General features: G+C 31.8%; 2 protein-coding genes across 2 annotated transcripts; one reads left to right on the forward strand and one right to left on the reverse strand.

Moving 5' to 3' along the window:
* Window positions 1-3278: 3278 nt before the first annotated feature.
* LOC108477272 (probable protein phosphatase 2C 75) lies at window positions 3279-6837 on the reverse strand. Its single transcript, XM_017779777.2, has 5 exons — window positions 6703-6837; window positions 6082-6541; window positions 5495-5875; window positions 4952-5057; window positions 3279-3972 (listed from the first exon to the last, which is right to left on the reverse strand). The coding sequence occupies exons 1-5, from the start codon at window positions 6753-6755 to the stop codon at window positions 3644-3646; spliced, it is 1329 nt and encodes a 442-aa protein (XP_017635266.2). The 5' UTR covers window positions 6756-6837; the 3' UTR covers window positions 3279-3643.
* Window positions 6838-13044: 6207 nt separating this feature from the next.
* On the forward strand, window positions 13045-15656 carry LOC108476781 (alpha-L-fucosidase 1-like). The gene is made up of 3 exons (XM_017779108.2): window positions 13045-13821; window positions 13920-14159; window positions 14818-15656. The coding sequence occupies exons 1-3, from the start codon at window positions 13271-13273 to the stop codon at window positions 15485-15487; spliced, it is 1461 nt and encodes a 486-aa protein (XP_017634597.1). The 5' UTR covers window positions 13045-13270; the 3' UTR covers window positions 15488-15656.
* The last annotated feature ends 808 nt before the right edge of the window (window positions 15657-16464 follow it).

The following is a 16464-nucleotide window of genomic DNA, read 5'->3' on the forward strand; positions in this document are numbered from 1 at the left end:
ATGATGATTATTATTTACGAATTGTTGCATGTTATAATTATTGTTGAATTATTATACAAATTATGTGGAATACTTGAAAAATATGAGTTGCCACCGGAGTATCGATATTGACATCACGAGAAAGATGGCAAAGGCATATGATCGAGAAAAAATCTCGTTTGAACCTTAGGAATAGATTAGGATACAGATTACATGTCACTAGGATATTTGAGTTCCGAACTCGTTGAGTTGAGTACGAGTTCACTTATGGATGCGAACACCCGAGCTCGTTGAGTTGAGTCCGAGTTCACTTATGGGTGGGTTACATGGTAGCTTGGCTACACATATATTCCACAGGCTATTGAGTTTGTCTAGCTGTGGGCATGGCACTTATGTGCATGCATTCCGTGAATCCGATTATATTCCGAGTGTTCAACGAGTAATTTGACGGAGTATTCGATAATGGTCCCAATGAGACAAGCCATTGGTGAGTATGTTTTTAAGTTAAATTACAAGCTGTACAGGTATGTACACTAAACTTATGTGTGATGCCTTGATATATGATGTATATAGTACTGGTGAATATTATGAAAATGACATGATGAGGACATTGAGATTATGGATCTATGCCTATGAAGCAAAATTATGTGTTCTTTCCATGATGGATGAAATGATATTGTATGGATTTAGTGAATAATAGTTGTGATTGAGTAAATTTAGCCTTCACAGTTTTGGGTTACGACAGTGATGCAACTTTGGAAATTCACCATAAATTGTGGAAATTGAGTTAGGGGTTGAATAAAATATGAGATTAAATCTCAATGAGTCTAGTTTCACATAAAGGAAATGGTACATGCAATTGAATTTTATGTTATGAGATATTTAAATTGTTGTGAGACAGAGTCTGAATGACTTCGAGATCCCTGTTCCTATTTGAGAAACTAACTAAAAATTGTGAAAAAATAATTAGGAGTTATAATTTACTTTTATAGATTCCTTATTGAGTCTATTTTTAAGATAAATAAACGGCATAGCTCTTTGAATTCTGTACAGAGAGAAAATTGATTCGTAGTAAACAGAGGTCAGAGTAGACAAACACTGAAACAGGGAAACTTTAATGAATAAACTGTACTAATTGGCTAAGTCAAAAATTCTAGAAAAAAATTAATAGATAGATATATGAGTCTAGTTTCAGGAAAAATTTACGGATCTTAATTTCGAGTTTTGGAACTCGAGATATGAATTTTTAAGCGACTGTGACGCAGTTAGCCAGCTTGTCTAGAAATTTTAAAAATAAATTGTTTGAACTGTTTAATTAATGAATTAAGTTCGTTAACACCTCGTGCTCGACTCTAGCAACGGTCTCAAGTACGGGGGCGTTACACAGTGCACAAGTCAAAGGCTAGTAATCTTCCAGCTTCTAAGCACAGATTCGATTCAATTAATTCCCTGCATAATTCAAAATAGGCCCGTGGCGGGCTTTGACAAAGATGGCGTTGAAAGAATTCATGTTAAGGTAGAGATTGTTAGAGTTGTGTGACCCAAATTCTAAGAGATTGCTTGAAAGTCAAGTTAAACAAAAATATATTTTCTTTCTAGAAAATTTAGTATTTATTAGTATAATATATTTAGCATAGTTTATTTGACTTGCTAATTTAGCCTATAAATAGGCTCTTTTACAACCTTAGAAAATACACCCATTAGAGATTAGAACTCATAACACATTTAGAGAATTTTGTATTTACGTTTTGAGGGTTCTTTGTTTTCGGGTTTTCGGGGTTTAATTTTTATATTCATCTTTTGCACTCTTCGTTCTTTTGCTATTATAGTAAAATTATCTTTGCTCGTGGTTTTTTATCCTCTTTGGAGGAGTTTTTCCATGTTAAATTTGTGTGTTCAATTTATCAATTTATTCTGTTATTTTTACTTGTTCGTTGCTTAAATCGGGTCGATCCTAACAGACCCAAAATAGCAAGTGGTGCCCCAACCCAACATCCAACACCTCAAGCCCCGTGTTGCAATGCCATTTCACCAAGTTGCGATGTTGTTGTTCGTGTATTGTGGGTTCGTTTATTGTTTTAAAACTGAGATAGAAGGCTACTTCCGTACTTTTTGAGTATTTAAGTCTAAATTAAGTTTGTAACTTTAGTTGGAAGTCAACTAAAATTCCATAACTCTATAAATAAGATCTTAGAAAAGAGACGAATCATCTCCGCTCTCAAATTTAATTCTATTTATGTTTTATTTTCCCATGGATTATTGAACTCCTCTTTTCTAATTGAAGTAATATTCAAAATTCGATTCTATAAGCTTGTGAGATTAAATTGCTCTTAATAATTCTTTGTTCTTTAGTATTTGTGTGTCTTCTAGTTTAATTATAATCGTTCAAGTTTGTTAAATATTCAATTGGTATTTTATAACTTAGAATGATTACTTTGTCAATTAGATAATTAATCGATCAATTGATTTCTAATATTTCTTACGAATGCATGATTATATATAGTGTGGGCATGTGATCTAACTTAAATAAATTTTAATTATGCATTTGCTAGTTAGAATTGTGTTTCTTTCATTCTCAAGGCTACGATAAATTAAGTTCCAGAGCGATTGTTGTAGGATTGTTTTATAATAAGAAAAGCAATTAATGACGGCTGTCTTGATTATCGAGAAAATAAGAGATTAGGTTAATTACCATGTGATCATCAGTAACTATAATTGATTTATTAAAAAAATATTGAAATTCATCTTTGCATCAATTAAGTTCTAGAGTTTTCCTCATTTTATTTTTTATATTTTTATTATTTTTACATTGTTTTACTTCTAATTTTAGTTTTTTAATTCTAAATCCATTATTTATTTTAATTTTACTTATTTGTTAAATAAATAAAATTATCATCGATCTCTCTGAATACGATACAACCTTGTGTGTCGTTTTCTACTAATTCATCTTTTTCAAGTAGGTTTTATTTTTGACGACTTCAATAATCTTACATTAAAACACTATATGTAACACAATCTAAGATTATATCATGTCTTTAACTAAAAATTTATATAAAATTTTAATTTTCAAGTGATAATGTGATACAATTTATATTTTTCAAGTTCAAGGATTAAAATGAATTAACTTGTCAAGTTCGGTGTCAACATAAATAAAAAATATATAAGTATCAAATTAGACCTAATTGCTAAATTCAGGACCAAAACTCATATTATCCCTTAAAATAAATTTAATTTCAAATAAAAATTATGTTAAAATTTATTTTAGTACAAATTAAAAACTAAAAGCTTATTTAAACAGGTTAAAAGAACAACATTTTTTATTTTTTTGCTTAAATATGCTCAATTATAATCACTCATCGGGCATCCAGACATCAAGGCTCGTAAGTCAACCGAACCCGAACAAAGATTATTGTCAACCGAGCCCGCGGTTTAATGGAAGGAGATAGGGTCCTGGTACTCTCATAGAGTGCCAATCCCACCTCAAATCTACCCCATTTAATAATCTTATCATAAAATCCGAGTCAATTTAATTCAATTCTAAGTCAGCAACTGCAAGTACCTCTGCATGTTTTCTTTTTACCATCATGATTCATGCATGAGTCATTTTACATGCAAGGTTCATATAAAACATCTAGGTTTTTACCTCTGGTTTTGGTTGTTGTTGTCAACTTTTCTTTAGATCAACAACTATGACGCTGATGTTATCCAAGCTTTTTCGTCCAAGAGCCAACCGAGTAAGCAGTGCAGCGGCAAGTACACTGCGAGAAGGGTATAATGCTTCAGTCCCGTCGTCTTTTTGGTTTGATCGTCCTGCGTTGAATACACTGTTGTTTCCTTCTTTAAGACATTCATGTGCAACCTCGCAAGCCAAGTCGCTAGATAGAACATCCCATAAACCATCACTTGCAAGGATTAAGCACTCGTCTTCTGGTTGTCTCTTTGTGAATGTTATCTCAGGTTCCGATGATACAACCGGTTTTAGGTATTTGTCACCTGCTCAGAATCATAAAAGGTTAAAAAGAGTAAGCATCCATGGTATTTGATGCCAGAGCACGGGCAAATAAAATCCAATGGTGCTTTCGTCTTTTGTGTTAAACAAATCGCCTTGAACTTTGGGATCGAAAAATTAGCCACCTCCAACATGGTTAGGGCTATGACCTAATGTGTTTCTTATGGAAGTACGAGGACATTATCATCATCAACTCTCAACAACAACGCATTACAGAAACAAATTTGAATGCAAATCCAGTAATGACTTCACAATTGTAAGATCATTAGAAAGATCTTTTATTTGAAAATGGAACCTATATCGTATGCTTCGGTTGGTTTTAAGGTATATAACAAGTTTGACACTCTCCAGCAGTGAGAACAGAGAAAAAGTGAAGCAAATACATGACAAAAGAAAACAATACTGCAATGCCTTCCACAACAATTAATGGTGATAGAACGTACCCGGATGAGGAAGAAATCCAATAACACATAAAGATATATTGCAATGCAATACCCCATTTTTATAGAAGCCATAGCTTCCCCAACAATTAATGTTAATACGAGTAAAGCATAAATCAGAATGATAATAAATGGAGAATACACTTGGCAGGTACTTTTATTATAGAGACTGGATCAAGTCAGTCCCTAAACGATTAAATGGATAAATTTAATCATTATACTATTAAAAAGAATCAACTAAGACCAAGTTTCAATACTGTTAACAATTACTGTTCAAAAATATGGATTATTGTTTAAGAGAGTTAGTATTTTGAAAGCCATTTATGATTCTACAAATTGATTCTGTTGTTTGGAATTGAATGGTAAATGAAGAAATAAATTTCATGTCATTTTTTAAACCATAAATGTTAGCCTTTATTAGATTTTTTTTAATAGTATTAAATTAGGGCTTAATTTGATATAATCTGTATAACATAGATTTCAAGGAAAATAAACTGTTAAAGCTAGAGAGAAAAAAGGTTACCTATTGCCCTGGACATCGCAAGAATGCCTTCAACTCGTGCTCCATTAACAAAGATAACCCGACCTCCAGCAGCTTCAATCCGTGCAAGTTCATCTGGTCTGTCAGGCTGAAAAAGTGAAACCAATGTAGAAAATATGATCAAATAGTACTTCATTTTATTGGAAGAGAAAAAAAAGAATACGAAAACAATAGTTTTATGTTTAAAAATGTCAATAAAGAATTTCATCAATTGAAAAGACAGACACCTGTTCAGAGAATATCTTATTAATTAGTATTATCGACTACAGCTAGTTAATATCTTTTAGTTATAACTTTATAAAAGAATCAATAAACTAAAGATTTCTTAATATAAATCACAAATTTAAAAAGTTAAAATTATATATAACATTCCAATAAGATTATAAAAAAGGTCAAAAGTGATAACTTATTTGGCAGTTTATAATATTTGATTATTTTTCTAAGTACCAGATGTCAGCGAAATGTTGGGGATTGCCCACACACCATCAAAGCAAGAAGACAATGGCAAAAAAACAAAAAGCGAACCTTATGATCGAAACTTAGGGGTATTGCCTTCCCGCCGCGATAGAGGACGGCACGTGAATCACCGCAATTGGCGACGACGATGTGCTCCGGCGTTAACAAGGCTACCACGGCGGTTGATCCACCGAGGGCCACCTCCATCGAGTGGCATCCACAATGGTGTCCCACGCTCCCGCACGCGCACGTGTTTGTCGCCACCGCATCCATTCTCTCAAAGCTCCTTTTCATCGCGCTTCGCCACCTCTTTTCACGCTCCTCCTCCCCAGCCGCCGCAGCCTCTTGTGAGCTGCCGTCTCTCCCGCGCTCGCTCTCTCTCGTGCAACCCACTCGCATCAATTCTTCCTCTATGAACACGTGCATCTTTTCCCTGCACAGTGCTGCCACCTGCAGAGGGAAAAAAAGATTTTAGAAAGCTATACTCAGAAATCAGATTGTAAACTGACAAATTTACCCCTACGATAAACCTGCCCATCTCTGCTGCTATGGACAAAAAAGAGCAAGCGAGCGCCATTTTTTTAATCTGGAACCTTCTTTTTATTTTCAAAATTCTTTAATTTAAAAAATTAAATATTAATACATTAAAGCTTTACATGAGGGCCACCATGACCGTCATAAACAGCGAAGAAATGAACAGGTCTCCGACGATTAATATCAGGCCGGCAGAGTTCAGTCCGAACAGAAATAGCATCCTCCATCTCACGTGATCTCCCGGAAATCGACATAGTTCCGTAAACCGGCCCGTTATTCAATTCCGCTCTCGACTTCCGGGCCATAGATTCCTCCTCGCCAGAAGAACTATGCGTACTGTTAGTCACTAACAGATCACCGGCTTCCAGCACATGTAGCCGCTTCCCTTCACGACCGCAATCTGAACTCTCCGCAGGATCCTCCGTTGGGCCCAGACTCCGTAACGCTCCCGATGCCGAGACAGCAGCATGCCTCCTCATCTCAATCCTTCTTCGCCGTCGTTGCCGGCACTTCGCCGGCGTATCTTCATCTTCATCACTCAGCATTCTCCTATAAACCTCCGTCATTGAAAATCTCCTCCGCCTAACATTATTCAATAAAAATCCCCCCTTAATTTCTCAATCATCACAAAACAAAAAAAAAAAATACAAAGGAAACGAGAAGTACAACACAGTGTATATTTTCATTTGTTCAAAACTTATTTGAAACGTATAATAAAAAAAAATGGCAACGTGTAACGTTACGTTCTATTTCTCGTGTAACTTGTAAGCCTTCTACTGGGTAAAGCCAGCTTCATGCGAAACTGCCCCTGTTGCCCGAAACACTACCCGTTACCAACCACTATTTGTTTCCCTCGTGACACGTGCATAACCCAGAAGGACTTTATCTTCCCGTTGAAACGTTAATTTCATGTCTAGTCAATTTCGCGTATCGCGATATATTTGGGGGAAAAAAACGTTTGCTTGGATACTGGAGAGGGTGACACGTATAGGGGAAGCTCCTATAAGTGGCGGCCCCGACCTGTTCGAAATGAAGCAAGTAGGGATGCTGAAAATTTGACACGTGTATATTAATAAAAGTTAGCGGGATGGGCCCTCATGTAATACGTTTTCACTTTCAAATGTTCTTTTCTTTTTTCTCTCTCCTGAAATTGCGCGACCTCGACACACGTGGCGGAATGTGAAGAAACCAGCGCCGCGCAGGTGGCCTGGTGTGGTCCATCCTTGACAGGTTGAGAAAAAGGCAGTGTTGTCCCTTAAACAAAGCTAAGCGTCACAGGCGACTGCGGTCGGCAAAGCTATTTCCGGCGAGGATTTTTTTTTCATTTGTATTTGTTTATCGAATTTAAAATATTAATAAATTATATGATTCAACCTTTCGACTAATAAGCGAATTTTAGTACTTATATTTTTTATTCATTTTAACAATTAAATTTAATAATTAAGTAAATATTAATCTTTAAGTTTGAAAAATATAAAAGTTAGCATTATAAAATCGTGTCACAATATCATTTAAAATAAAATTATATAAACTTTTAAGTGATAACCAGATACAATCTTAAAGTATTATATTTAGTGTTTTAATAATTAAATTGTTGGTTGAACATGTCTGACCATCAATTTTTGATACATCATGTGTAATTATATGCATAAGCCTTTAACTCTTATCATATGCATTGTCATATTTAAGGTATAATTCAGTTTGTTAACTTTAATCTAGATCGTAGTAGTTCTCAATTCATTTATGCTGTAATAATTTAATTTTATTTTGTGATTATTCAGACATTTTATTTGTGCTGAACTAATTTAATATTTATGATTACTTTCACATATATTTGTACTTTAATTACAGTATACTTGTAACACTTTAAACATCATATAAAATTCATTTTTTTTTTGAAAAAAAGTTTGTTTATTATCTAGTTGTTATATAATTATTTTTGAGAAATTTTATATAATTATGATATTCATATTGTTTGTGTTTATTTTATCTACAATATAATAATTAATATTTATTTTACTTACTTTGTATTTAAAAATATGTTTTTATTTTGTTATTAATAATTAAATTTATAATTATTTTTACTATGTAGAATTATATCTACACAATATTTCAATTATATTTTTATAAATATGCTTAAAAATATGGTTTAATATTTGTGAATAAAGTCATGAAACATTTAGGAATAAGTTAATTTAATTAAAAATAATTCAAATACACTTAAAGTTTTCGTAATTTTCATTGCTCAATATTTATTTCAAAGAATTTAATTTATATATTATTCGAATTTAAAAGACGATTTTAACGGTTAATATTTTAAAAAGTCAAAAAGCTACAAAGTATTTTTTTAAATGCCAAATTTAATCAAAGAATTTAAATAATTTAATAAAAAGAAGGGAAAATCTCAACATAGACACCCCATTCAATCAAATTTAGTTGATTTACTGTCACATTTTCAACCAGAAATTGCATGTGACTTTTCTCCTATACGGTTTGCAAGATTTTCAACATTGTCGAGACGCTCGAAGTTGGAAGTACATAAAAACCGGGGCGGGATTGGGGACACGTGTTAGCCATGTGGGAGTGCTGTCAGACATAAATCGGTGACCAAAGGGTCCACTGATTATGTCGTTAGTGCCTTTTTTCTTACCCATTCGATGAAAGCATGAGCTGTAAATTGGACACGTGGTAGCTTGAGGTTTATTTTTTCTTTGATCGAAGTGGTAGCGTGAGTTGGAGTGGGAAATTGGTCAATAAAATTCGGCATGTGGGGATACGTCATACGTCCCTTTTTCATTTCAAATCAATTCAACATGATCAATTTATCTAAAATTTAAGAAATTTAATTTTAACGTTTTTAATTAAAATGTGATTTAATCCAAAATTAAAACATCATCTATTTTAAGTAAGCTCTAAATTAGTGGTAAATTTATATTTTAATTTAAAAATTATAAAATAATTATTCAACTACTTAAAATTTTTATTTAAGTTACTTAAAATTTTTATTTAAGTTACTTGGTGTTATGTTTTTTTTAAGTTTAATTAGTAACCTCTAATTGATGATTTGAAAATCAATATAGTGGATCAGTACCTATCGATGAGTAAGAGAGCATTATTTAGATTTAAGTTAATCTAACAGTCAATGTCGAAAATTTGAGAAGAAAGTTTTTTAGATTTTTATTCGCAGATTCGTGACGTTCAAAACTATTTCATGTAAAAAAAGAATCGAATTGAAGAAGAGAAGAGAAAAAAAAGTTTTCAATTGGTGTAAACGATATAAACAAAAAAAAAAATCATATAACAACTATTTTTACAATTCAATAACTTAAACAAACTAATAGTTAACATTCGAAAATAACCTTAATCATTAAACACATTAATTAAAAATATGCGATGGAATTTAAATTTGAAATATTTACTTGCTAATAAGATTTTAGCACGATTTAGCAAATTTTAATTATTAAAGTTTTAACATCATTGTTTTAAGTATTTAAAATTTTATTTTTTCTATATTTTAAATCAATTTTAATAGGAATGAAGTAAATAAACTTAAACAGGTTTTATTATAAAATATAGCAAATTAAATAATTATTTAAAAGAATAACGTGGTTTTTTATTTTTAAAAAATACGGTGTTGTTTTCTCTTAAAGAGTGATATCGCCATGTCAGATAAATAATTTTGTCACACTTTAAATTAAAAAATTTTGAATTATCTCGTATAACACTTATAATAAATATGTTATGATGATAGAATCTCAATAAAATCTATTTATTTTATAATCTAAAAATCACAATTTTTAATAATTATTTAATTTACTATAAGTATATTAATAAAACCAAACAATCAAACTTTTTTATTGAAAATATTAGAAAAGAAATGTATTAATACATTGATGATAATGTCAAATTCTGTGGTTCTTGTTCTTGCTTTTTTGCCAATGGGATTTCTTGAATGTTAATGTCACAACAATCATAATTCAAATCAATGAATCTTAAAAAAAAAAAAAAAAGTAAACCAATCAAAATTCAATGACTCAATTTTGGATTGAGTGGTCCGATGGATTGAGTTGAGGTTCTAATGTATTATTAATTGGTCTAATAAAATATTATTGAATTAGATTTTCAATACACCAATCGAAAATCAACTAAATTGAGACAAAAAAAAAAAAACCCAATAATTCAACATGTGGCCATTCATGTTATCTTGTATGGTATGAACCTCAAAAAAGAAAAATCAACAATAATGTTAATGGAAAGTGGTCTAAATACGTATACTTTTGTGATAAAAGTATAGCATGAGTTGGAATGTAATAAGCTATGTGTTGTTAATAGAAGAAAATTTTGCTCATAAATAATAGATATGAAAAGTTCTAATTAAAATTAAATTAGAATTTTATGAGCTATTTGCTTAGTTTTCTTTATTTTATTTCGTGGTATTCATTGTGGCTTCTCTCTTTTCAAATTTTAAATCTATTTTGTGGTATCTTTATTGTATTCACGAGCTGTGATGGATAGATGGCGGTACTTGTTGTTGCTGAACCTCTATTAGCCACCAATAGTTTCTTTTGAAAAGTGGGTTGGTTGTAGATATTCAAATGCTGGCTTTTCATCGACTTCTTAACATGTTTTTGTTTTGAGAGTATTTCGAAATAATAAATACTTTCACGAGCCGATTTAGACCTGTGTTATCTTATGTTTTATATTGTTTTTGTTTGTTTGTTTTTCATTAAGTCTTCGCTTTTGGAGATTTTTATCTTGTGTTGTAAAAGTTTTTTAGTTTCGCTTTTGCAAATTATTTGAGGGATGGTTTTATTATTGTCCTCTCCTATTTGGTTGATCTTTGGTTCTTTTGTCGATTATGTCCGCCGCTTTGGACCATCTGAGATAAATTTTTTTATGTTGATGGGTGCTTGCAATCACTCTAGATATGTCGTTCTTGAGTTGTGGCAAAGTCTACTGTCAATGTGCCGTAATATTCTATTGAGCTAAGGCCGAAGCCTTTGTCATGTTGATAGAGTTTGTCCTTCATCACCAACATCAAGATCTAAAAATGAAAAAATATATGAATTTAAATTTAAATATAACACTAGAGCAATGAATTATCAAAGAGTAATCACTTTCACTAATTTTTATAGAGTTAATTTCATCAAACATTCCTAAATTATGATTTTCGTTTTTGTTTGGTTCTCAAATTTCAAAATATTCTAATTACATCTTTAAACAATCAATGTTATATCAAATTGGTCCTTCTATTGTTGAAATCGTTAGTTTAACCATTAAATATGATATAATTTAAAATAAAAATTTTAAAGAAAATTAAAATGTTACCGCATAACTTTTAAAATTAAAAAGTAAAAATAAAATAAAATGGAAAAAAAAAACAAAGAGTGAACAATAGTTTATGCAAATGCTTGAAAACCACGAAATCAAAAATTTTAATATTCATTTTTCTTTATTAAGTTATGTCATGTAAAATCGGACATTTCATTTAACGATTAATTTAATAATTTTAGAAACAAAATGACTTTATTAATATAACATTAATAGTTTAAGGACCAAATTAAAACGAAAATTATAAATTGGAGATGTTTGGTGCAATTAATTCATTTTCATAATAGCTTATTTTGTTAAACAAATTAATTTTAATATTTTTCATCTCATAAAAAAAAATAAAAGAAGGCGCGCACCGGAGTTCATTAAAACTTTCTAGGGGGAGTGGCATGACAAGTCTTCTAAGTAATCCGAGACCGAATCCTTTATGAGGCCCAAAATCTTATGCCTATAGAAAAATAACCCAACAGCCTCTCCTTTATGCACATACTTGTGCTTGAAGGTTGATAACAGATTTTAAAGAGTTCAGGCAAAATTAGGTTTTCACATTCTATTTAAAATATGAGTAAACATTCAATGTTTAAGTTCGACTTCATTTAACTCATTTCTAAATTTGTAATATTTTATGTTATTATTTTTATGTTGGTGTTTTGTCTCTTTTTTATCGAAAGAACTGTACAGGAATCGAACTTGAATAAACAAACTTTTGTTCATGTTCATTTGTTTATTTTTAAGTTTGTTTGTGTTCGTTAAAAATTTCAAAATATTTGTTCGTTTTTATTTATTTAAAATTATGCGTGTTTATATTCGTCTATTTAATGCTCATGAACATGTTCATTTAAACAATGTTCAAGAACAATATTCATGAACGATAAACAAGCAAATAATAAACAAACATATATATATTTAGATATAAAATAGTCAAATATAAATATTAATAATCATATTATAAATAAAAAATACAAACCAAAATTATTTTATTGATATATGCTAATGGAACAATAAATATGCTTTAAACGAACATAAACGAACTTGTTCATAAACATAAGTGAATTAAACAAGCTTTTTTCATGTTTATGTTTGGTTTATTTAACAAACGAGCTTCAAAACCTTGTTCATGTTCATTTATTTAACTTAATGAACAAACAAAAATCGAACTATTAATGAACTGTTCATCGAACCCTCTGTTCGTTTACAGCCCTATCTATTGAGAGCCATGTTTGGTTCACATAGGAGGTGCCTCGATTGGTTCAAGTGGTACCATACTCCAAGTATGTTGCCTATAAGTCTTAGGTTGGTGGTTCAAGTCTCCCTGTGCACAAGTTAGGTTATCTGCATAATTGTTATTACGCCTTACACTAACACCTCTCCCGTAAGTCTTGCAGTTCAAATCTTCGTAGCTCCACCAACCAAGATTCTCCTCCTTTGTGAACTACACATGGATCTCGACATTGTTGAAGCTCAACTACTAACCCGACAGATGATAAATCAAAGATTGGACCTCTCAATAAATATATTAACATCATACATAAGCCCAACCCGAATTTAACTTAACCCAACTCATGACTACACGAGGATTACTATGGAATAAAACGGGCTGCCCACACCTCCACCAGCAAGGCCCCGTCTCCCCTCATTCTCTAATATTCCCTAATTAGGTCAAGATGACACATAAGCTTACATATTTTTAAAGAAGATCTCATTATTATGGTATGAAATATTATGAATTACACGTGCCTTGTTCAACTTCATACAAATTGAGAAGGACAATGCAACCCGTGAATGCTGTCACTAAATTCTTTAAAGAAAAAGAACAAAAGCTTTCTTCTTTCTTCTTTCTTTCATGCTTCACTTTTTTGCTTGTCATCGAATCTGCCATACTCTCTTTTTGTTTGGTCCCATCCATTACCGTCTTATCATCTTATGCTTTTTCTCGTTTCACCACTTCATTATTAGCAAACAACCAAGGCCATAAACTTTATGGCTAAGTTTTGGTATTTGGTATGCATGATCACATTCCTCGAGCTGTCAAAATTGGCTATTTCCCGGCCTGAACAAGTTCCAACACCACCACTACCAGTGCTACCACTTCCAACATTTTCACAACTCAAATGGCAACGAAGAGAACTCATAATGTTCCTTCATTTCGGTGTCAACACATTCACAGACTCCGAACGGGGCACCGGCAAAGAAAACCCATCAATGTTCAACCCCGTCGGTCTCGATACCAAACAATGGGTCACCGTAGCTGCCGGGGCAGGGATTTCTCTAATGATCCTCACCGCAAAACACCACGATGGCTTCTGCTTATGGCCTTCTAAATACACCCACCACTCCGTTATATCGTCTCCTTGGAGAAACGGCCACGGCGACGTTGTACAAGAGTTCATCGACTCTGTCAAGACCCATGGCGGCGGCGGCATCGATGCTGGGCTCTACCTTTCGCCATGGGATCGTCATGATAAAAGATACGGCCATGATTTGCAGTACAACGAGTATTATTTAGCTCAGTTACAAGAACTGCTTACTAAGTAAGATTCAAAAACCAACACCCATTTTTTTTTCTTTAAATTATATTGATCTTTCTATATATTCTGATCATTGAAACATTTTGACATACATTTGGCAGATATGGGAGTGTGAAGGAGATATGGTTTGATGGATTCAAGGGTAAAGATGCTAAGAACATGTCTTACTACTTCTCTGATTGGTTTGCAATGGTGAGAGAGTTGCAGAGTTCGATCAACATATTTTCCGATGCCGGTCCTGGTGTACGGTGGGTCGGGAACGAAAAAGGATTCGCCGGAAACACGAGCTGGTCTACCATAAATAGTACCTTGCTGTCGATCGGAAACGCAAGCATTGGCGAGTAATTTTCTAAACTTTGGAAAAAAATTTATCTTGTATAGATAGAGTAATGGTAACATGGTAAGTTTTTTTATTCGTTTAGTTAAAATAATCATTAATTTTATTTTTAGGAGATAATTACAATTTTTAAAATTGATAAAATAATAAAATGACTAAATTTAAGTGTTACATATGTAAAATTTGACCAATCTAAAATATGGGTGTTAATTTTAATGTAGGTTAAGTGGATATAGTGCTCATTAACGAAAGCCCTTTCCTTTTTCCCTTATCCCAATCACTTTTTTAGCTTTTCTTGATTAATGATTATTAAAACAACATGTAATTTAGGCTTTCCACCTCTAATTAAACTCCAAGTTTAATTTAGTTGATTTATAAAATTATTTTTAAAATTATGTGAATTTAATAATTTTTTTGTCCTCGTAACTTATTTGATTAATAGTTGTATCCCATTATATTGCACTACTTTATTAACATTAAATCTATTTATATGTGAATTTTTCGAATATCAAAATCTACAATTATTTTTTGATGCTCGCAATTTATTTGATTAGTAGCTGCATGCCATTAGTTGGCACTACTTTATTAACATTAAATCTATCCATGTGTGAAATGTGTGATTAAAAGTTCCCCAACTGACTTTTGTATTTTAATAATGCAAGCTATCTCAATACGGGAGATCCAAAAGGAACCAATTGGTTGCCTGCAGAATGTGATGTTTCAATCCGAGAAGGATGGTTCTGGCATAAATCGCAATCACCAAAGAAGTTAAGCCAGCTTCTAGACATCTACTACAACTCGGTCGGTAGGAACTGCGTCATGTTACTCAATGTACCGCCCAATTCAACCGGACTCATATCAGAATCTGATATTCATAGATTAAAAGAATTTCGAGCCGCGATCGATACGATATTCTCCACCAATTTGGCTGAAAAATGTATTGTAAAAGTTAGCAGCCAGAGAGGAGGAAAGGGTGGTGGGTTTGGTCCAGAGAACGTGTTGGATAATGACCATGTATGGACGTATTGGTCACCGAAGGAAAATAAAAACGAGCATTGGATCGAAATAAAGGTACCCAATGGCGAAGAAGGAATGAAATTCAATGTGGTGAGGATTCAAGAACCAATTGGACTAGGACAAAGGATCATAAAGCATGAAATATATGTGGATGGTAAGAAAGTGGTGCAAGGGACCACAGTGGGATATAAAAGGCTACATAGACTTGAAAAGGTACTTCATTGTAGGGCTGTGAGGATTATTGTAAAGGAATCAAAGGGATTGCCTTTGATATCTTCAATTGGTTTGCATTTAGATCCTTATTGGAAACCCTAGAAGCAATTGGGTTTTCAACATTAATATAGTTTAGTTTTTTCATTGGAATAAAGAAATGGTTTAATTGTGCTTTAAGTTCTTCTATTTTTCATACATTTCAAATTTAGTTTTTTTTTAATTTTGAGAAATGTAATCCTGTTAAAATTCTCAATAATTCATGTTATTATAATGTTTGTTCTTTTATTACATTACTATTAAGTATTTTTACCATTTCAAAATATCACACCAATAAATTTAAGTATTAATAATTAGATCTAAAATTTTAAAAACAAAAATATAGAAAAAATAAGAATATTTAAAATATATTTTAACGAAATAAATGCAGTATCAATATTTTTTTTCTTACGGGAAATACAGTTCTAAGTATTCTACAATACAATTTTTTACTCTTGTGTCACACTATCAAACAAAACTTGCTCAATAACGCTTCAAGTTAAAACTTATATGGTAAGCCCCAAATTACACACACTTCATAAATGTTAGATTGTTTGAGAAGAGTTTTTCGACCGGGTGGAGGAGAAATTGTTATATAATTATAATTAAAATGACCTAACTCAGAGTCTAACTTGAAATCTGACTTGGTAATAAAAGACGACAGACATCCTAAAGGGAAGTTCTTTCTTCTTCTCTGGTCTAGAACACTATCCTCTCTCATTGTGAACCTCCATCTTGACTTCCGTTAATACATTGTATTAATAATTTTAAATCTTTTTTTTGAAATAATATGAAAGAGAAGATGATATTAATACCAATATTAAATTAGATTTGATAATAATAGTTGTTGTGCAATTTTAGTTGCTGGTTTTTTAAGTTTGTGATCTTTAAAGATGATTGGGATGTTGGTGGATTTGTCCATAAAATGGCTTAAAAAATTAAAAAAATTAGAAATAATGATTCTGCTATATAAAAATATTATCTTTCTTAAAGAAATAAGAAATATTCTTTGTAAAATCTGAAAATATTCTGCATATCGAATG

Source organism: Gossypium arboreum, chromosome 12 (genome assembly GCF_025698485.1).
Source record: "Gossypium arboreum isolate Shixiya-1 chromosome 12, ASM2569848v2, whole genome shotgun sequence".
Classification (NCBI taxonomy): Eukaryota; Viridiplantae; Streptophyta; class Magnoliopsida; order Malvales; family Malvaceae; genus Gossypium; species Gossypium arboreum.

What these genes read in the sequence shown, in the direction of transcription:
- LOC108477272 (XM_017779777.2), bottom strand. Translation starts at nt 6,755, where the DNA reads ATGAAGCTGGCTTTACCCAGTAGAAGGCTTACAAGTTACACGAGAAAT. An exon ending in AGTTACACGAGAAATAGAAC is followed by an intron (nt 6,542 to 6,702) that starts GTAACGTTACAC and finishes GAATAATGTTAG; the next exon opens with GCGGAGGAGATTTTCAATGA. An exon ending in TGCGATGTCCAGGGCAATAG is followed by an intron (nt 3,973 to 4,951) that starts GTAACCTTTTTT and finishes GATTCTGAGCAG; the next exon opens with GTGACAAATACCTAAAACCG.
- LOC108476781 (XM_017779108.2), top strand. Translation starts at nt 13,271, where the DNA reads ATGGCTAAGTTTTGGTATTTGGTATGCATGATCACATTCCTCGAGCTG. An exon ending in TTACAAGAACTGCTTACTAA is followed by an intron (nt 13,822 to 13,919) that starts GTAAGATTCAAA and finishes TACATTTGGCAG; the next exon opens with ATATGGGAGTGTGAAGGAGA. An exon ending in GGAAACGCAAGCATTGGCGA is followed by an intron (nt 14,160 to 14,817) that starts GTAATTTTCTAA and finishes TAATAATGCAAG; the next exon opens with CTATCTCAATACGGGAGATC.